This window comes from Heteronotia binoei, chromosome 21, assembly GCF_032191835.1.
Source record: "Heteronotia binoei isolate CCM8104 ecotype False Entrance Well chromosome 21, APGP_CSIRO_Hbin_v1, whole genome shotgun sequence".
Taxonomy (NCBI): Eukaryota; Metazoa; Chordata; class Lepidosauria; order Squamata; family Gekkonidae; genus Heteronotia; species Heteronotia binoei.
Genome location: NC_083243.1, coordinates 135,085,881 through 135,108,380, shown reverse-complemented (window position 1 = coordinate 135,108,380; position 22,500 = coordinate 135,085,881). Strand labels below are relative to the sequence as shown.

At 46.3% G+C, this 22,500-nt stretch overlaps 1 protein-coding gene across 1 annotated transcript in view; it reads left to right on the top strand.

The window, feature by feature from the left end:
* Window positions 1-5,456: 5,456 nt before the first annotated feature.
* CCDC73 (coiled-coil domain containing 73) overlaps window positions 5,457-22,500 on the top strand; it is a 115,667-nt gene continuing 98,623 nt past the window's right edge. Inside the window, exon 1 of the mRNA XM_060262386.1 lies at window positions 5,457-5,597. Coding sequence (XP_060118369.1) covers window positions 5,466-5,597 — 132 coding nt within the window. The 5' untranslated portion in view covers window positions 5,457-5,465. The remainder of the gene's footprint in view (window positions 5,598-22,500) is intronic.

Here is a 22,500-nt window from a genome sequence, read left to right as displayed (position 1 = left end):
ACAGGTCAAATTAAATAACTTAAATAATTTAAGTGGAATGACAGAGTAATTTGTTCATTCTGTGTTATTACCTTGACCCCTATCAGGCTTATAGGCTGCTTTACTTTCTAGTGTAGAGTATTTAATATGTAATTTTAATAAGTGTTGTTCAAAGCACCTTTACAGCATTTAAAGGTATGGTAAAACGGGATTTTATAAGTGCTTTCAAAAAGGCTATTTTTACCACATAATATTTGTTAAACATAGAATCAGTAATAGAAAAGCAAATGCAGTAGATGCTTCAATGTAGAGAATTTAATCATTTTTGCAATTTTAATTTTTTATTAGATTAGTTTAAAGTAAAATAAAATGAGTTTGCCTTTAATAAAATTTGGAATCAGTGTGGTATAGCAGTTAATGTATTAGATAAGAATTGGGTTCAAATACCCTTTTAGCCATGCAGCTCACTGGCACAGTCATTCTCTCTCAATCTACTTTGCAGGATTTTTGTGAGAAGAACATGCAGGATTTGGGAACTGGGAATAATATATGGATCTCTGAGCTCCTGAAAGGAAGGCCTGGATAGAAATATGATAGATTTATTTATTTAGAGAACTTCTTTGCCACCTTTCCAGAGAATCTGTTTGAGGCTAAAATGGCATGAAATTGTTAAAAATTAACTAGTTAATGAAACCCAGCAGGAACATAAGTACAGCATGAAATATCTAGCATTTAAAACAAGTCTCATAAAAACAGTTCTTTAAGTAGGTCTACCAATTCCCAGGTGGGGGCAGGGAATCCCCCAATTTGGAGACCCTCCCCCTGCTTCAGGGTCATCAGAAAGGGGGGGAAAGTGTCTGCTGGGCACTTCATTATTCCCTATGGAGACCAATTCCTTCTATCAGGTGTGTCGAACTCATTTGTTATGAGGGCCGGATCTGACATAAATGAGACCTTGTTCGGCTGGGTCATGTCAGGTTGGGCCGAGCTATGTCGGACTGGGCCATGCGTGTACAGGCAATGGCACATAGGTGTTGTGAGGTCTTAATTGGTAGGCTAGACAGCAGTGGAGTGGAAAGTGCTGAAGGTCACAGATCTTTTGGACCCCTGGAAAGTTTATTCCTTGGGTTCTGGAATCTCTGTAGACCAGGGGAGGTCAAACTGCAGCTCAGAAACCACATGCTGCTCTTTCACACATATTGTGTGGCTCCTAGAGGTCAAGAAGGAACTTAATGCAGGCTTACTCTTAAGTAAGCGTGCTTAGCATTGGGATCTCAATCACCTCTGAGCACTGACCCATAGGAAGTCCACTATTTCTATTGTGTGTGAAGCGGGGAAAGAGGGGGAAATAGGCAGGCTTGCAAGCTCCTCTACCACAGAGGTCACTCGGAGATGTAGAGTGTGTAAAAAGAGAGTGCAAGAGCGAAAGGAGCAACTGGAAGGAGGAATGGAATTAAAGAGGGTGGCACAGTGTTCCCCCTTAGTTTCATAGCTCTTTTAGGAGCTGTATTTACTAACCTTGATCTCAAAGCAAGGAGAGATGCAAAATGATGCATATAGTGGTCAGTGATTTATATGGTGTACGTTTCCTTCTCTCACTGGTGCCAAAAAATAATAACCTAACCTTCCCCTGTGCTGGTGTTATGTGGACTGTTATTTCCAGCTTTTTAAAAAAAAGTCTTCTAGCATGGTCATGTTGTAAAGTGCATACATATGTATTTTATCTTGAGACAAGTGGGTAATATTTGTTCATGTCTTGTGGCTCTCAAACATCTAATGTTTATCCTATTTGGCTCTTACATTAAGCTAGTTTGGCCACCTCTGCTGTAGACTAATAGGCATGCAATTTGGGAAGCTGCCTCTTGTAAGCACACGTAAGCAAATGGAAGATAAAGAAGAAATCAGTTCAGGGGCAGATTGGCCATTAAAGTTGTTGGGAAAACTCTTGATGGGTTGATGGCCAGGTGAGCTGCTGTCCCAGCTAGGGTCACCCCAGCCCCAAGCAAGGGGCAGCCCTTGTTCTATGTAAATTATACAGAAGGAGATGGCTATACAGAAAAGTGATAGTGTAACAAAAGGAAAAAAAACTGTATAAAAGTAACAACTGTTGACAGAAGTCTTGGCTTGCTACTCTATATTTTGAAAAAAGGTAAAGGTAGTCCCCTGTGCAAGCACCAGTCGTTTCCAACTCTGGGGTGACATTGCTTTCACGTTTTCATGGCAGACTTTTTATGGGGTGGTTTGCCATTGCCTTCCCCAGTCATCTACACTTTCTCCCCAGCAAGCTGGGTACTCATTTTACCAACCTCAGAAGGATGGAAGGATGAGTCAACCTTGAGCCGGCTACCTGAACCCAGCTTCTGCCGGGATCAAACTCAGGTCCTGAGCAGAGAGTTCAGACTGCAGTACTGCAGCTTTGCCACTCTGCGCCATGGGGCTTTTGAAACAATTTATTATCAGTATTATTGAGAAAAACACTATACTCTAGATGCCAGGTTTTAACAACATGGGTAAAATTACAATAGAGGGTTGATGTTACAGCAGCAGCAATGGATTGCCTAGGTAACTATCCATTTCATTTGCCTTCTTCAGGCTGCAGTACACTAGGTAAAGCCTTGAATTCAATAATGGAATACCCAGTATTTCCTTCAAATTTATATTTAGACACTCCAGATTTTACAATTGTTGTATAGACAGTTGCAGTTGGAGCCTCAGAGATCAATAGTCTTCCATTATGAGTTACCCTTTGTCAGATTCAAAATGCACTGTGCTCTCTTAGCCTGTCCTTGACTCCTTTGCTCCGGCCAGTGCTTCCAAGTTGTCTGATGCTAGGGCAGCCAGACCCTTCTTAAAGCTAGAATCCAGACCACCTGTCTCTTAGGTTCTTCCCCACCAGGTGAGGCTTCTTCTCTGCAGTCTGCTTAAGCCTTGAACAAAGGAGGGAGCCTTACTAAGTCAACCATTTCAGATGGCCAGTGGCTTTAGCTTCACTGTGAACCAAGACCTAGCAAACCCAGAGTATAGCCTTGACTTCCATGCTACCCTGAAGTCCAGACCTGACTCAGGTGCTGTGTAGATCCTTGCTCCCTAGGAGTCCAAAGTTGATGTCAGGACCCTGCTGCTGCAGACAGAACAGACTAGTTGTGGATCAAAAACTGGCTAATTAATAGGAAACAGAGAGTGGGTATAAATGGGCAATTTTCACACTGGAGGATGGTAAGCAGTGGGGTATCGCAGGGCTCAATACTGGGTACAGTGCTTTTTAACTTGCTCATTAATTATTTGGAGTTCGGAGTAAGAAGTGAAGTGGCTAAGTCTGCAGGTGACACTAAATTGTTCAGGGTGGTGAGAACCAGAGAGGGTTGTGAGGTACTCCAAAGGGATCTGTTGAGGCTGGCCGAGTGGGTGTCAACATGGCAAATGAGGTTCAGTGTGGCCAAGTGCAAAGTAATGCACATTGGGGACAAAAATCCTAACTGTAAATACAAGTTGATGGGGTGTGAACAGGCGGAGAGTGACCAAGAGAGAGATCTTGGGGTCATGGTAGATAACTCACTGAAAATGTCAAGACAGTGTGCGTGTGCAACTGAAATAAAAAAGGCCAATGCTATACTGGGAATTATTAGGAAGGGAATTGAAAACAAATCAGCCAGTATCATAATGTCCCTGTATAAATTGATGGTGTGACCTCATTGGGAGTACTGTATACAATTCTGGTCACCACACCTCAAAAAAGATATTATAGCACTGGAAAAAGCGCAGAAAAGGGCAACTAGAATGATTAAAGGGTTGGAACACTTTCCCTATGAAGAAAGGTTAAAACGCTTGGGGCTCTTTAGCTTGGAGAAAAGTCGACTGAGGGGTGACATGATAGAGGTATACAGGTTTATGCATGGGATAGAGAAGGTAGAGAAAGAAGGGACCTCCAAGGTCATCTAGTCCAACCCCCTGCACAATGCAGGAAACCCACAAATACCTACCCTAAATTCACAGGATCTTCATCGCTGTTTTATGTATTATGTTCTTATGCTCTTATGTTCTAGTCCTTCTTGATCCAAAGTCAGTTTGTTCAGTTTATTACCTGTATATATCCTGCTTCATTAATGAATTGTATTGAGGCAGCTTTCTAGGGACCTGTTCCAGTAGCAGTTTTCTGAGAAGGAAGCCTATAAGTGACAATATTTAACATTTATACCTAACAAGAGGCTAGTAGAACTTTTAAGACTAACAAGATTTTATTCCAGCATAGGTTTTCATGGACTAGGATCCCCTTAGATGCTGTATAGCAGTAGTTGCTTACTAGGCAGACGTTCTTATGTAAGGTAGCAAAAAATAATTAACAGCAGGGTCAAGGGCTGTGAAATGCAATCAGTATGGGAGGAAATGTAATTATATAAAATTCAAATGTAATCAAGAAAGTACAGATGCCATTCACATGAATCTCTAAGTGCTACTAATCTGCTTTGTATTTTTTGATATTACGGATGAACCTGGTTACCCTTCTGGCACTGTACCTAACAATCAGTGTAATCTTAAACGGAATTATACCCTTCTAAGCCCATTGATTTAGTGGACTTTGGATGGCTCTGAGAAGATGGTGTAATGAATGGGAAACTATTCACCTCAGGAAAATACACGTATCTCTGTGAACCCTGCCATAAGAGTTTTGAGTTGAGTCCAGGAAGTGAGGAAGTCAAGAATATGGTGATAGACAGGTGAGAATTGGATGAAAGCTGTCGCTGTGTATGCAGAATGGATCTGAATCTCAGAGTCTCAGAGCGGTTTACAATTCCCTTTACCTTCCTCTCCCCACAACAGACACCCTGTAAGGTAGGTGGAGCTGAGAGAGCTCTCACAGAAGCTGCCCTTTCAAGGACAGCTCTGCAAGAGCTATGGCTGACGCAAGGCCATTCCAGCAGCTTCAAGTGGAGGTGTGGGAAATCAAACCTGGTTCTCCCAGATAAGAGTCTGCACACTTAACCACTACACCAGACTGGCTCTCCTATATCCTCCCTAAAGGTATCTTATCTGGAAACCTCCTAGACTACAGATGTATGTCAGGTAAACAGAGATCACATTTAGATTTTTAGTAGTTGTAGGTTGGAACTGAGAGAGAGGAGGAGGCACACATGGCGGAAAGTTAACTAGAGCATATGGAGGGTGCATGGATCTCTGGAAATTTTATGTGTAAAAGTGGATCTGTTGTCCTTTCTCTTTTCCCCTATCTGCACTTGCATATTTGTAAATAAAGCAACTATTATAAAATGCCATTAATCTCCAGTACTTTGTCCTCCAAAGGGTTGTCGAATAAGCACTGCCCTGGAACTTCTATCAACTCTGGAAATGAATAATATTTTAAATTATACAGTTTTTGTGCAGCTGTTTCTGATTTAGTCATTTTGGAAGGGTTTTTTTGTTTAAATTTTTAAAAGTAAAAGTTTAGGAAATCATGTACATATTTTGATATTTTAGATACAGTTTCTGAAATGGATGAAGACTTAAATAAAGAAGCAGCTGCATACACTTTACAGAATTCTTTGGAAGCTTTGCTTTGTATTCAACGGCTAGATTTCAAAACGAGTTTTCTGGAAGTAGTTGAAGAATTGCGTATGAGAAGAGTAAGTATTCACAGGCCTTACCAGTTGCCTTAATCCAGTCTTAACTCTAATTGGGCATTCCAGGCAACATAAGAACATAAGAGAAGCCATGTTGGATCAGGCCAATGGCTCATCTAGTCTAACACTCTGTGTCTCACACAGTGGCCAACCCCCCCCAGGTGTCATCAGGAGGTCCACCAGTGGGGCCAGGACACTAGAAGCCCTCCCACTGTGCCCCTAAGCACCAAGAATATAAAGCTTCACTGCCCTGGACAGAGAGTTCCAACAACACGCTGTGGCTAATAGCCACTGATGGACCTCTGTTCCATATGTACATCCTTTTATCTGTTTTAACTCAACTGCTCATCAATTTCATTGAATGTCCACGAGTTCTTGTATTGTGAGAAAAGTACTTCTTTCTCTACCTTCTCAGTGCACGTTTCTCCAAGCTAAAGAGCCCCAAGTGTTTTAACCTTTCTTCATAGGGAAAGTGTTCCAACCCTTTAATCATTCTAGTTGCCCTTTTCTGCGCTTTTCCCAGTGCTATATCTTTTTTGAGGTGTGGTGACCAGAATTGTATACAGTACTCCCAATGAGGCCACACCATCAATTTATACAGGGGCATTATGATACCGGCTGATTTGTTTTCAATTCCCTTCCTAATAATTCCCAGCATAGCATTGGCCTTTTTTATTTCAGTCGCACACGCACACTGTCTTGACATTTTCAGTGAGTTATCTACCATGATCCCAAGATCTCTCTCTTGGTCAGTCTCCTCCAGTTCACACCCCATCAACTTGTATTTACAGTTAGGATTTTTGGCCCCAATGTGCATTACTTTGCACTTGGTCACACTTTGTCAAGTTGATACCCACTTGCCTTGCCTCGACAGATCCCTTTGGAGTACCTCACAATCCTCTCTGGTTTTTACCACCCTGAACAATTTAGTGTCACCTGCAAACTTAGCCACTTCACTTCTTACTCCCAACTCCAAATCATTAATGAGCAAGTTAAAAAGCACTGTACCCAGTATTGAGCCCTGCGATACCCCACTGCTTACCATCCTCCAGTGTGAAAATTGCCCATTTATACCCACTCTCTGTTTCCTATTAATTAACCAGTTTTTGATCCACAACCACATCACCTTGTATTTATATTTAGGATATAACTTATATTTATATGTAATGGTTAATTACTTCTATTTCAGTGTATCTGAAGAAGTGTGCATACGTTCAAAAGCTTATACCCAGAATAAAACTTGTTTGGCCTTAAAGATGGTGCTGAACTCAAACTTTGTTCTGCTGCTTGAGACCAGCATGGCTACCCACCTGAATCTATATTTACTTATTCATTTATCTATGATTTTTAGGTCATCTTTTCAAGATGCTTTTCAAGTTTAATACAATAATGGTGATTAGCAATGGTCAGTCAGGGTTTGATTTCCCACTCCTCCACTTACAGCTGCTGGAATGGCCTTGGGCTAGCCATAGCTATTACAGGAGTTGTCCTTGAAAGGGCAGCTGCTATGAGAGCTCTCTCAGCCCCACCCACCTCACAGGGTGTCTGTCGTGGGGGAAGAAGATATAGGAGATTGTAAGCCGCTCTGAGTCTCTCATTCAGAGAGGCAGGGTATAAATCTGCAGTCTTTTTCTTCTTTTTCTTTGTGCTGGTATCACAGCCATTCATACCTCCTGCTCTTGCAAGGAGGTTGTAGCTTTCTTTTTCTTATCCTGTGGGAACTTTGCCTTTCCACATTCTCAGTGGATGGTTATATTTTCTCAAGCTCATCCTGCCTTGTACATTAAAGTTTTAACAGGCATATATTCTTAATATAATGGCACTCATCCCTAAACAATTAACAAGATGGAATTAAAAATGGAGAAAGAAAGATTTCCCAAATGTCTGGCATCATTTCCTGTCGGTAGGCAGGTGCTTGCACAGATGTTTGTTCTCTTATGAGAGCAAGAATTGTGGCAAAACTAGGCCTCACCCTTTGTAGAGTATCGGACTCTACACACGCGCCGCGCGTCCTCGGGCGACCAGGCACAGCGCGGGGAAAGTCACGGCCAATCAATGTCAAGCGCGGGAAGTTTAACTGGCCAGGATTGGGCTGGCCAGCGGGGGGGTTGTTCCGGGGTGTTTGTATATATTGGCGGACCCGGCCGCGTGTTCCCCAGTTCCGTAATGTACTAGCAAATAAAGCCTGAAGTCTTCACCACGTCTCGTCTCCCAGTACATTACACTGGCGACGAAGGTGGGATCGAGCTAGGTCCGGCCGCCCGAGGGGAACCAGACCTGGCCGGAGACGAGGAAGGCGGAGACCGCAGGATCGCACAGCCCGCCGCCGCCATGGCGAACCCAAGTGTAACGACGGGCCATCTTGCGGAGTTCAACCCGGAGCACCCCGAGAGATGGGAGACCTACACAGAAAGGGTCGAATGCTACCTGCGTGCGAACCTGATCGAAGATGACGACAGGAAGAGAGACGTCCTGCTAAGCGTCTGTGGAGAAGAAACCTTCGAGATCGCACGGGGTCTCTCCGCTCCGGCGAAGCTGACTGAGAGGACCTACGGGGAGGTCGTGAGACTCCTCACGGGCCACTTTTCGCCCCAACCGTCCATCGTCGCCCGCCGATTCCTCTTCCACAAGAGGGACCAGAAGTCGGGGGAGACAGCGGCGGTCTACCTGGCGGCCCTTCGGCAGATCGCCGGGAACTGCAGTTTCGACAAGAGGGACGAAGCCCTGAGGGACCGTTTCGTCTGGGGCCTCCGAGACGAGCGACTGCAGCAGAAGCTCTTCGCAAAGGAGGAGCTCACCCTACAACAAGCCTTCAACGAGGCGACGGCGTTCGAGAGGGCCACCAAGGCGTATGGCCAGCCGCGGGGAGAGGCAGTACACCAAGAAGAAATGGGACCAGAGGACCGAGCAGAGGAAGAAGCGTTCCAGCTCCGACGGCCACAGAGGACAGAAACTCGGGTCCCCGCGAGACAACGAGCGACGGAGAGGGCCCCCACCAACCCCAGCTCCAAGTGCGCCAGCTGCGGCGACCCCCACGAAAGGAGGGACTGCCCGTACCGAAACCTGGACTGCAGAAGCTGTGGGAAGATGGGCCACATCGCCCGGGCTTGCCGGGCCAAGAGCAGCCGTCGACCACCGTCAGCGCATCACGATTCCATGGACACCCACACGACGGCATCCACCAGCTTGCAGGTACTGAACTTGCCCCTCGCAGCCCCGGACAAGGTCAAAATGTCTGTCCGGATCGAGGGCGCCCCCTGCGTCATGGAAGTAGACTCGGGTTCCTCGATCTCCATAATTTCAGAGGAGACCCTTACGAGACTATGCCCCCGCCGCCGCCTCCAAACGAGGCCAGCGGATTTCGTACTGAGGGACTTCCAGAAAAACCCGGTTCACGTCGTGGGGTGGGCCCAGGTGCATGTGGAGAGGGGAAGCTTTAAGGGGCCCCTAGACATACTGGTGGTCAAGCGCCAACTGACCACCCTTCTGGGGTTAGCTTGGTTCCAACCACTGGGGATCAAGCTGGTAGGGGTGGAGCACGTGCAGGCCAGCAACTTCGAAGGGGTCTGCCAGGAGTTCCCCGAGGTTTTCGATGGGTCCCTGGGGAGCTACAAGGGGCCGCCCATCACCCTACCGATTGACCCCATGGTCCGGCCCATACGGCTCAAAGCGAGGCGCGTCCCGTTTGCCCTAAAGCCGAAAATTGAGGCAGAACTGGATCGCCTCACGGCCCAGGGCGTCTTGGAGCCTGTAACTTATGCGGCTTGGGAGACCCCCATTGTAACGCCAGTGAAACCGAACGGGGACGTAAGGATCTGCGCTGACTACAAGTGCACGATCAACAAAGCGCTCCAGGATAACCCGTATCCAGTCCCCGTAGTCAGCCATGTACTATCGACACTCGCAGGGGCACGGGTTTTTGGCAAGCTGGACTTAGCACAGGCATACCAGCAACTGCCAGTCGACGCTAAGACAGCAGAGGCGCAGACGATCGTGACCCACAGGGGAGCGTTTAGAGTTAAACGATTGCAGTTCGGGGTGAGCGTGGCTCCGGGAATTTTCCAAAGCATAATGGACTCTCTCCTTAAAGGAATTCCCGGAGTGCAACCCTTCTTCGATGATGTTTTAATCGCCGCCCCGAACGAAGAAGAGTTCAAAGGCCGCCTGCGAGAGGTCCTCCGGAGGTTCCAAGCGGCGGGGTTGAAAGTGAAGAAGGAAAAATGTCTGTTGGGGGTCCCGCGGGTGGAGTTCCTGGGATTCGCCGTGGACGCGGCTGGAATTCACCCGACTAAGGACAAGACTAGGGCCATTGTGCAGGCCCCCGCTCCCAAAAGCAAAGCGGAGCTACAAAGTTTTTTGGGTTTGCTGAATTTTTATCACTCGTTCCTGCCCCACAAGGCCGCCGTGGCGGAACAGTTACACCGTTTGCTTGATAAACAAGCCCCGTGGGTCTGGGGGAAGCGCCAAGCCGCGGCGTTCCAGGCAGTCAAGGACCTATTGGTCTCGAACGCGGTTTTGCACCACTATGATGAAACCCTGCCACTGATCCTGGCTTGCGACGCCTCCCCCTACGGGGTGGGAGTGGTCTTGGGGCACCAACTCCCGGACGGGAGGGAAGTGCCAGTAGCATACTATTCACGGACCCTATCCCCAGCGGAGCGGAACTACGCTCAAATCGATAAGGAGGCCCTGGCGATCGTGGCGGGGGTGCACAAGTTCAACGACTACCTCTACGGTAGGCGTTTCACCATCGCCACTGACCACAAGCCGCTCCTGGGCCTCCTAGCTTCAGACCGTCAGACCCCCCAAATCCTATCCCAGAGGGTCCTGAGGTGGAACCAGTTCCTGAACTCCTACACGTATGAACTGGTACACCGCCCGGGCAAAGCCATGGGACACGCCGATGCCCTCAGCCGCCTGCCGCTCCCCATAACAGAACCCGATCCCGCCCCCGCACACGGGGTTATGCTCATTGAATCTCTCCCTGAGCGCCCACTGCACGCGGCAGAGGTAGCCCGGGCGACAGGGAGGGACCGCATCCTGGCACGGGTCAGGGACTGGGTGGGGAGGGGGTGGCCGGCAGGCAAAGTGGAAGAAGTGTTCAGACCGTTCGCGTCCAGGAAGGACGAGCTATCGACACACAAGGGGTGCGTGCTTTGGGGCAGCCGGGTGGTGGTTCCCCCCCCCTTGCGCAAACAGGTACTGGAAGACCTCCACGAGACCCACCCGGGCATCGTGAGGATGAAAGCCCTGGCCCGTAGTTATGTGTGGTGGCCGGGCATGGATGAGGAAATTGAGGGGTGGGTGAGGAGGTGCCAACCCTGCCAAGAATCCCGGCCCGATCCCCCGTCAGCCCCGGTCCACAGGTGGGAGTCTAACAGGCGGCCATGGTCCCGCCTCCACTTAGATTTTGCCGGCCCGTATCAGGGCCAGATCTTTTTTATACTTGTGGATGCCTACACAAAATGGTTAGAGGTGATTCCGGTAGCCTCAACCTCCACGGCGGCAGCCGTCCGAGCACTCAGGAGGGTCCTATGCACGCACGGGATCCCAGACACCCTGGTGACGGATAACGGAACGGCCTTCACCTCCCGGGAATTCCGGGAGTTCACGGAGAGGTACCACATACGACACATAAGGTCCGCACCATTCCATCCGGCAACCAACGGCCAGGCGGAGCGGATGGTGCGGACCACCAAGGAAGCACTGGGGAGAATAGTACATGGGGATTGGGACCACCGCCTCTCAGCCTTCCTGTTCCACAACAGGATCACCCCAAACCCTATAACGGGATCCAGCCCCGCGGAACTGCTCATGGGGAGGAAACTGACAACCCGTCTAGACAGGCTGCACCCAGACCGGGCCCCCAAGGTCCGCGGGTCCCCAGAGGTCCGGGAGGCAGTGCGGGGGTTCTTTCCGGGTGACCCTGTATACGCGAAGAACTTCGCAAGCGGCCCCGATTGGGTCGCGGGGAGAGTCCTTAGGGTGACAGGTTCCAGGTCATACGAGGTGACCACCGAGGGGGGCCAGGTACTAAGACGGCACATAGATCAGCTGCGCCGCCGCACCCTACCCGAAGAAATGGAGGAGGCAGGGAATAGGGAACAGCTAGCAACAGAAGCGCCGGAGGGGGCCCCGCCAATACAGGAACTACCTACTTATGATGCCCCCAGAGACACCGAATCAGAGCCGGAGCCAGAAGCAGACCCCAGCGTCCCACAACCAAGAGCAGCATCGCCCACACCAGAACCAGACCCAGCTCCACGAGCGACCCCGAGGAGATCGACACGGGAACGGAGAGCACCAGCATACCTCCGGGACTATGTGGTCTGAACTAGGGGGGGAGGAGTGTAGAGTATCGGACTCTACACACACGCCGCGCGTCCTCGGGCGACCAGGCACAGCGCGGGGAAAGTCACGGCCAATCAATGTCAAGCGCGGGAAGTTTAACTGGCCAGGATTGGGCTGGCCAGCGGGGGGGTTGTTCCGGGGTGTTTGTATATATTGGCGGACCCGGCCGCGTGTTCCCCAGTTCCGTAATGTACTAGCAAATAAAGCCTGAAGTCTTCACCACGTCTCGTCTCCCAGTACATTACACCCTTGATGGCAGTGGGTGAAGCAGTCCCTGGTTCTGTCTGTACAAAAAAGTAACAGCTGAAGTAGTTCTAAAACTCCACCATCCTTTTCTGGCAAAATAGTTCTGTTTGTGGAAACAGACTTCAGCATGTTGGTCACCTTGCTATATTGGTGCTGGGTGTGCAAAGGTAGAAAATCTCGCATATTCAACACTCACATGAACTTGCACAGAGCATTTTACTGTGTGCCCATTACCAATAATTGGCTGGTCCTGTTAACTTAATAGAAGTCTCCTGCTCTAGCCTAAAGCCACTTTTCAAGGGCAGCCCCATGTACAGCTCATCACAAAAATCTTATATAGATGAATTAATTATATAGTAGATTTGTGTCTGATAATATTTGATCTGGTGGCCTCCCGAATAACAGGAGCTGCTTAGGTGCTATGCTGTACTAGCTCAGCCCAAGAAGTGGTAAGCACTGTTAGTTGCCATCTGTTTGGCAAGGGAGATCTGTGTATTCAAGAGCATGCAAACAGCTTAGTTCAGAAGTGTCAAACTCATTTGTTATGAGGGTCAGAACTGACATAAATGAGACCTTGCTGGGCCGGGCCATGTGTGTCATAAAATGTAATGCCAGGTAGGAGAGATATAAACTTTATAAAGGGCACAGACACACAAAAAGATTTTTTTAAAAAAAACTTTAAGTAAAACATGCTTAAAACATTAGCGCTTATTGGTCTTAAAGGTGCTTTCTTTATATCTCTCCCATGTAATCCAGGCTCTCTCAATCACACAGCAGAGCTACTGAGCCAAGTGTCTCTTCCTTCTATTGGCTGAGGCTCCACCCCCTCCTGGTCCTCTGGGGAAGGAAGGAAAAAGCCAGAGGTTTCTTTGATGCAAGCTATCCCTCCCCCTGTTCATTCCCAAGGAAGGAGACTCAGCCAATGGAGAAAATAGAGGCTTTACTCTGTAGTTCCTGTGCAATTGAGCAAGCTTGGGAAAGCAAGCTGTGATGCAGAAGAAAGCAAGAGAGAGGGAGAAGGAAGCAGATGCAAGCCAGTTGCTCGGGGGCCTGATTTGGCCCCTGGGCCACATGTTTGACATCCCAGTCTAGTTCCTAATCACCTGCAGTCATCCACAAAGATCTCTAAAAGGTAATCTGAATACCATAATCCCAGTCTGAATACCATATTCCCATTTTCTGTTTCATGATCCAAGCCATGGGTAGCATTGAAGCCAGGTAAATGGTTGCAATAGATTTTGAATTTGTCTCGCCTTATTTTTCTTGTCATGAGAATTACTTTCTCATGAGTATAGCATAGAGCAGATATGTTGAGACAGATTTTTTTTAAAGTTAACATATTGGAGAAACAAGTCAAAAACAGGCTCCCCTCATAGGCTACATAATAAACTACATATTGCCCCCAAAATTGAATTTGGGGACATATCCAAAAATATGCAGCAAATCAGCAACCTATCGCATCTCCAGCAGTTGTTTTCATTATTTCCATGTATAATTGCTAATCTACAAGGAGTTAAATAACACTGCAATAAAATTGTAAAGTTTTTTGTTATTGTTGTTTAAGCTCACCAGAATTAATTTAGGGGTAACATTATTTCATATCCCTTGCCATGCATTCATGTTGATGATAATAGTCGGATCCCCTTCCTATTTAATAATTTAGAGATGCAATATCCACATTCAGTAACAAAACTGATTATGGATTCATAAATTGCCTTCGTAATAGCCCATTATATTTCCATAAGAAAGTATTTATAACATGCCTGATCAAGAAGAATGTAAATAATTAGACTTTATTCCTTCTCTATTTTAATACTGATTTGGTCCAGCCTCAACCAATTTTTCCTCTAAATTGTGGAGTCTTTGAGCAAAAATTCTACTTCGTGAGCTACTGGGATTAGAGTTGTGAACTACTGCATAAATTAGTTTGTTCCAGGGCCATTTTTCCTGAGCTAAGACAAAAATGTGTGAGCCAGAGGCTGAAAAATTGAGCTAGCTCACACTAAACTTAGAGGATACACTAGGCTCAACACATTAATTTATTGCAAATAAAATAAAATAAAAATTCATCTTGAAATTCTGCCCAAGCAGAAAGGAGAAAGGTATCCCAATATGTTAATTCTTTTTTGATTTCTGTATTCCGTCTGTGCGGGTTATATTCTTCTATGGAATCTATATCCTGATAGACTCCATATTCCCAGCTAGCAAATTAGTTGATATTTTCAAGGGATGGAGCAGGATCTAGTCAGAACATTTTTAAAGGAGTCAGACATATTTAAACCAGGTGTTCAGATTTCGTCCTATTAATTTTGTAGCCTGATACAATCACAAATAAGTGAATTAAATTCATTGCCTCTTAAACGGAATCCATGGTTTGGCTAGTGGAGGTGACAAGCAGAGATTTCTCATAGTGGCACCTCGTCTTTAGAACACCCTCCCCCTTGAGGCTTGCCTGGCACCCACTTTACTGTCAGGCCAAAACATATCTCTTTATCCAGAATTTTGATTAGTGGTTTTATCTTTCTAGCTTTTTAATGGCCTGCTTCTGGTTTGAGGTTTCTTATATGAATAGTTTAAAAACAGCTAGTTTATAGCTGCTTATGTTCCTGTGTCTGTTTCAGTCACTTGTTGTTTTTCTATTATATTTTATTTTAATTGTAAGCCTTCTTGAGCAGAGCTCTGATGAGATGGTGTAGAAATCTGCTAAAATAAATAGTGTCAAGGCAATATCATCTACATATAAACAGTGCTGAGAGTATCTGTGTGACTACTGTACATGGTAGTAAGACCTACCTTTGTAATTTTTTTTAATGGTATAGTCTATTTGTTTAGTTTGTGGAAGCCAATTACATTACTCTATGGCCTGAGAGAATCTCTCGGAAGCTAGCAATATTTAATTCTTCTTAATTATCATTCATGGTTAGAGAAAAAAACTTATTGATGCACTAGCCACCTGTACAAGTTCAACATTTTTTTGTTTTGCTCTGTTATCGATGGCTGTAGATTGGTGACATGACATATTCGTCACAAATAACACCTTTTACTTTAAGTCATGCACCAGGCATTGAACTTTAGAAATGTTCACTAAGTCTTTAAAAGTTTTATTTCAGCAGCCAGTTCCTACAGAGCATTTTAAGCATATAACAGTCTGAAAGTCTTGGAACTATTTGATTGAGCAGCATGAAGAAATGAATTTTGTAATTTCGTAGGAGGTGGATTATGAGTTTGAAAAAGATAGTAAAAGTAGCTAGTTTTGGCTGCTGGGATGTGAGCCAGCTGTACTCTGTCCCTAAATCTGTTCAGGGTCAAGAATCAGGGGGCTCAACCAAGGCACAGCCTATCTTGTAAAACCACAGCCTGAAGCGAGATTTTACAAAAGGCTTGACACTTTCTAAAGGTTATAACGAGTAAATAAACCATCAAATGACTCCTCATTTATTGTTATGGTGGCGTTTTTGTACAAACACTTAAATCCTTGTAGTCCTAAGGCAGCTAATAAAATATCAACACTTCTAAAGATTCTGTTTTCTTGTTATTCTCTTAAAATTATGTATAGATTTTTTTTCCTAAACAGAAGGAACTTTTCTTTTTAATGAATATGTAAAGATTGAATGACATAAGCTTAAAAAACTTACAGTCTGACATGAATAAAATGAATAATTGAGGATTGAGTAAAATATTGAACAGTTTTTCTGTTAGAAGTTTACTTTTTGGGATGCACTTTTCTATTACTATCAGGACTACTTTCAAGCTCTGTAGCCTGCTTTGAAACTCCTTTTAAAAAAAACTTGTAAAAACATTCACCTTCTGTTTCTTCCATTCATCTACTTTATTATTAGTACAATAGTTTATATTAAACAGATCCAGTTTACATGGAACATAAGAACATAAGAGAAGCCATGTTGGATCAGGCCAATGGCCCATCCAATCCAACACTCTGTGTCACACAGTGGCTAAAAATAAATAAATATAAATTTACATACACACACACACACACTGTGGCTAATAGCCACTGATGGACCTCTGCTCCATATTTTTATCTAACCCCCTGTTGAAGCTGTCTATGCTTGTAGCCACCACCACCTCCTGTGGTAGTGAATTCCACATGTTAATCACCCTTTGGGTGAAGAAGTACTTCCTTTTATCCGTTTTAACCTGACTGCTCAGCAATTTCATCAAATGCCCACGAGTTCTTGTATTGTGAGAAAGGGAGAAAAGTACTTCTTTCTCTGCTTTCTCCATCCCATGCATTACCTTGTAATTGTACCTCTATCATGTCACCCCTCAGTCGACGTTTCTCCAAGCTAAAGAGCCTCAAGCGTTTTAACCTTTCTTCATAGGGAAAGTGTTCCGACCCTTTAATCATTCTAGTTGCCCTTTTCTGTACTTTTTCCAATGCTATAATATCCTTTTTGAGGTGTGGTGACCAGAATTGCACACAGTATTCCAAATGAGACCGCACCATCCATTTATACAGGGGCATTATGATACTGGCTGATTTGTTTTCAATTCCCTTCCTAATAATTCTTAGCATGGCGTTGGCCTTTTTTATTGCAATTGCACACTGTCTTGACATTTTCAGTGAAGAAGAAGAAGAAGAAGATATTGAATTTATATCCCGCCCTCCACTCCGAAGAGTCTCAGAGCGGCTCACAATCTCCTTTACCTTCCTCCCCCACAACAGACACCCTGTGAGGTGGGTGGGGCTGGAGAGGGCTCTCACAGCAGCTGCCCTTTCAAGGACAACCTCTGCCAGAGCTATGGCTGACCCAAGGCCATGCTAGCAGGTGTAAGTGGAGGAGTGGGGAATCAAACTCGGTTCTCCCAGATAAGAGTCCGCACACTTAACCACTACACCAAACTGGTGAGTTATCTACCATGACCCCAAGATCTCTCTCTTGGTCAGTCTCTGCCAGTTCACACCCCATCAACTTGTATTTGTAGCTGGGATTCTTGGCCCCAATGTGCATTACTTTGCACTTGGCCACAATGAACCTCATCTGCCTGCCACGTTGACACCCACTCACCCAGCCTCAACATATCCCTTTGAAGTGTCTCACAATCCTTTCTGGTTCTCACCACCCTGAACAATTTAGTGTCATCTGCAAACTTGGCCACTTCACTGCTCACTCCCAACTCCAAATCATTTATGAACAAGTTAAAGAGCATGGGACCCAGTACTGAGCCTGTGAGTTTCTGCTCAAAAAAAGCCCTGCTTGAATAGTTAGCCAAGAATGTGTGCCTTCATCAAGTGGGACAGCAAGCCGTTGTTAGGAGAACATTTTAAAAACCCTATAAATATAGGAAGATGAATTAATTGAAAGCTTCTTAGAAGAGGTTCCTAGCTTGTGACTTGCTTATCTTTGAGTAAGATAAAGACTCATGTAATTGGTCTTTTAAAATTATCTATGTAGAAGTAATGGATGGTATAATTTTCTTTGAGTCAGTGTTAAAAGACGCATATGGTAATAAAGATTAAAAGCTATGTGGTAATAAAAATTAAAATATAAGCATAGATTCTTTAATAGTATTACTAGCGTACTATACCCTTAATGAAACAAAAATGTTGTTGAGGTGTACCTCTGGCCATGAATGTTATGATTAAATATAGATACTCCGGGATCCTTAAGTGCCCATAACCACAAGGGGGCCTCTGACTTACACCCAATGCACCCTGACCTCCTAGCCATCCCAGGCCCCCCAACTTCCGAATCATTTTTTTTTGCTGCTGCCACTGCCCCCAACACCCTCTCGCTCACCCTCTGTCATTCACTCTCTCTTGCTTTCGCTCTTGCCTCCAATCACACTCTGTCGGCTCAGTTTGGTTTTTTAAATGTTGCTCCCCTTGCTGCCCTTTGGTGGGCAGGCAGAAGGCCAGGGGAGGACCAGGCACAAGGCAGCAGCTACTGCTTCCTGGGCCCAGCCTGCTGCTGTGGGGGGCAGGGGTTTTGGAACTGAGGCACTGAGGAGGAGCAGGGCTCCAAGGCCAGCAACAGGTGGGTCCTCTTCTTCATCCTCCTACTCCTCCTCTTAGGCCACCTTGGGAGACAGGGGAAGCAAGGGGGCTGGCAGCAGCAGCAGAGAGGAGGAGGAGGCTGGTCAAGGGAGGATGAGGCGTGCTGCAGCTTCTTGGGGAAGCGGTGTATGCCCAGCTTGCTGCCACCACGCAGGATGGGTGGGTGCTGGGGCCAGGGAGGAGTGGGGCTCCAAGGCCTGCATCCGGGGTGGCTCCCACCTTCCCTTTCCTTTCCTCCTGAAATCAGTTGCACTTTTTGCCGAGTAAACACACCTGGGGAGATCAGATATAGATACAGAAGATCTCTGAATGTTTTGCAGGAGAGGTAATTTCAGGAGGTCCAGCTTTTCTTCCTTCACCCCTACATGACAAGTCCCATATCTTCCAAACTGTCATTAAAAGGACAGGATCCTTGCCCTCCTTTGCCTCTGGATGCCTTGAGCTACATCTTCTAGGAGTAAAAATAGCAAATTTTCCCAGAATCTATGTATAAATGTATCACTGCCTTACTGATCTGTCCAAGTGCATGTAGGCATCTTACACGGCTGCTTTCTGGGATGCCTGGGTTTGTGACCAGTCCCTTCCCACTCTTTAAATCTGCAGACGTTGCAGCCATGATCCCTTCCACCTGCCTCCTGGGCTCTCCCACTTCCTACATCCCGACAGAGCTATTTAATTAACTTTGATTAAATTAAGTGCCCCCTGGGAAATCCCCCCCAACATTTGAAATCCTAGCTATGGGTCTGGACCAGAGTCATCCAGAACAAGAGGTAACACTGTTAGATCACCCACACCTCTCCTGCACAAGATATTGTGACTTGTGCTGGGCTTAGGAGTTCCAGCCTTTTCCCAGGCAAGAGGAATACAGACAGTGGAGCAGCAGCCAGGCAACACACAATAGTACTTTCACAAAAGCCATTCCTGCCAACTCACTGATAGGTTTCAGGGGAAAAACACCATTCCACAGTCATATAGATTCAGATCCCAGTATGGGGGATGGTGACAAGAAGGCACCTCTTACTACCAGTAGCATAACAGAGGGAAGAGACCAGACTGGAATCCACAACACACACAGTTGGAGCAAACCTGTAACTATACATCAACTGGCCACACAAGAACATGGCATTCTAAAGGTATTTGGATCTTTCTGAGCTGTCTTGGTATCAACACCAGCCATATGTACCAGGGCAGGGAGGACAGAAGAGAAAACCTTCCCAGAGTATAGCATCCCCAAAGTCACAGGTTCAAATCCCACATGTGGGATGGGTCAGTCATGCTGACCTGTAGTCTCACCCAGACTTCTTTAACAACATTCATTTAGTGCCATTCTATCCCAAACAAAATAAAGAATAGCTTTTACAACCAGTCAGAGTAACTTTCATCACTAAGGGCCATCAGGTCTGGCGTGTGGGGTTCTGCCACCTGAGGCAGAACCCCAACGCCCCCCCCCCCGGTGATTTTTCACTCATGTTTTGCATGCGCACGGCTTGATGACGTAACCCAGAGGTGATGTCATCACACCGGGCATGAGGTGCATCCCCTCCACAGTGCTTGCTGGGTTTGGCGGGCGCTGTAGACAGGAAGCCCATTTTTTCTTGGCTTTAAGGGGTCGGGGGACTTCCCCCAACCCCTTAAAGCCAAGAAAAAACACTCTGCACTTTCCCTCTGCAGCACTTCCAGAGTTCTGCAAGCGCTGCAGACTGGAGACACTGGGGAAGGAATCGCGGAGCTTCTATCCTGCACCACCACCTAACAACTGCCAACCACTCACTGCATCAAGGGACCCAAATGTTGCATCCCCATGTGCTTTGAGAGACTGGGGGCCCTTATGCCGAAAGCAGTCATCGGTCTGTGGCGGGGTTTTGAGAGAAACGTTATGATTCCCTATAATGCAATATGCCCTGGCAGCATCTACTACTAGCACCTAAGTGACTGCAGGCCTCCCCCTGGGGACTTGGGAGAACAATTCTGCCAGTGCCACAACCCTTCCTTAGCCCAGTTGGCAACCGGGCTTCCCAGACAAGTCCAACCCCCCCCCAAATTAACCCATCCCATTCCACAGTGGCACACTGGAGCCCAGGGGTGGTAGAAGAAGAAGATATTGGATTTATATCCTGCCCTCCACTCTGAAGAGTCTCAGAGTGGTTCACAATCTCCTGTACCTTCCTCCCCCACAACAGACACTCTGTGAGGTGGGTGGGGCTAGAGAGGGCTCTCACAGCAGCTGCCCTTTCAAGGACAATCTCTGCCAGAGCTATGGCTGACCCAAGGCCATGCTAGCAGGTGCAAGTGAAGGAGTGGGGAATCAAACCTGGTTCTCCCAGATAAGAGTCCGCACACTTAACCACTACACCAAACTGGCTCTCCAAGAGGGTAGTCCCTCTCCCCCCCCCCAACCTATGACCACTGACGACAACTCCTGTGAAGTCTTGTGCAAAGCCAGCCCAACTGTTCGCCCCGGCAGCTGCAACACCTTTGCAGCCCCCCCCCCGACTGACAACTCTCAGCCTCCCCCTCCCTGCTCCTGCCGCTTCTCTCTCTTCGGTGGGTGCTGTGGACTGGAGGCGCTGTTTTTTCTTGACTTTAAGGGGTCGGGGGACCTCCTCTGACCCCTTAAAGCCAAGAAAAAACACTCAGCGCTTTCCCTCTACAGCGTTTGCTGAGTTCGACAGGCGCTGTGGAAGCGAGTCTGAGGCTCCGGGACGGCACGAGTGGGAGCTGTTGCCTTAGGCATTTTCCTGAGGGCCATCTTGCATATTGTAAGAGCTATTTTTGTAGAAAAAGTCTAGCAGGAACTTATTTGTATATTAGGCCACACCCCTTAATGCCAAGGCAGCTGGTACTGCCTTCCTGTGCATTTCCTGCTCAAAAAAAGACCTGCATATTGTTATATGTAATTTTTTAAAAGTGAAACAAAAAGCAGTCTTAAGAGACTGTGATCAGGAATGGAAGAGCAATAGGGAGAGTAAGTCTTCCCCATGGCCATTTTTCAGTTCAAAATCTGTTTTGGTAGCTGCTGCTCGTCTGGTGGGGGGAAAGATATAAGTACTCTTAGTATTTTCTACAGAAGTTCTACTAATAATATATCATGTTTCCTGTTTTCATTAATGTGTGCTTTAGTGGTTGCACATTTTAACAGCATTTGTAAATAAATTGTTTGAGAGCATACTCCCTTCTATGAAAAGTCATAGGGTAATCAAAATAATTGGCTTTTGTCCCTGGTGGAGGAGTAATAGAAGATGCATCTAGATTTAATGTTTATAGATAATTATAAGAAAACTATTTTGTTGTATCTACAGAATATTTCTTACTTAAGGAGTACTGAGAAATGTTTAATGAGCGTTTACATTTTCCTGTCTTTTTTTACCTGTATGTCACATGGGGACTTGCAGTATTTTGATAACAGTACTATAATCACATTTTGCATTTTGGTCACAGTAGATAAAAGCCAAACAGTGATCTCAAAAATATCTTTAGTATTTGTTATATTACAACATGAGGCAAAAATCATGAGATTAAAAATTAACCTTTGTTTCTGCTATGGTGCCCTTAAACAGCAGTCTTGGTTTCAAATTTATCTGAAAACCAGAAGTGACCACAAGATGACAGTCAGCAGGCAGGCTGGGGATGATGGTGGTTAGGAAGGCTAATGGAACAGTCCTTAACAAAATTCAGCCTATTGTCTTAAATTAACTTTAAAAAATAATCTGTTTAAGACAGCTCTGTGAATCTATTGTGTAGGAAATGGTACTCCTCACATTGGTGATGGCATTTGTATTCCCATCAGATGCACTACCCTGGGATCTCTCCTGGACTTTGCTTATGTCCAGGAATGACTTTCTTATTATGCCTAATGCATCAACTGTAACGTTATCTGGAGAGCAGGGCTAGATTAACAATTAGGCCAAGTAGACACTGACCTATAGGCCCCCATGCCTTTAGGGGCCCCGGGCCAGCTCCTCTCCTCTCCCTCCCCCCCCCCGCTTGCAGCCCTGCCAGTCTGTAAGTGCAGCCAGCAACTGAGCCATTCTTTGCCTGAGACTTGCCTGGTGCGGCTGCTGCTGGCATCATCACTAAGTTTGCCTCTCTCTGCCTCTCCCCCAGAGCTTTATCAAACGGGCTTTTGAGAAGGGGACTGCAGGCTGCAGTGGGGGGCCACAAGGCAGGCGCTCTGACACTGAAATAATTTGCAAGGCACCCCTCCCCCCCCCCCCCCCCCCGATTTTAACTGCCTTGGGGCCTCCATAGGGTTTAAGTCGACACTGCTGAAGAGTCAGTATCTACCCCTATTTG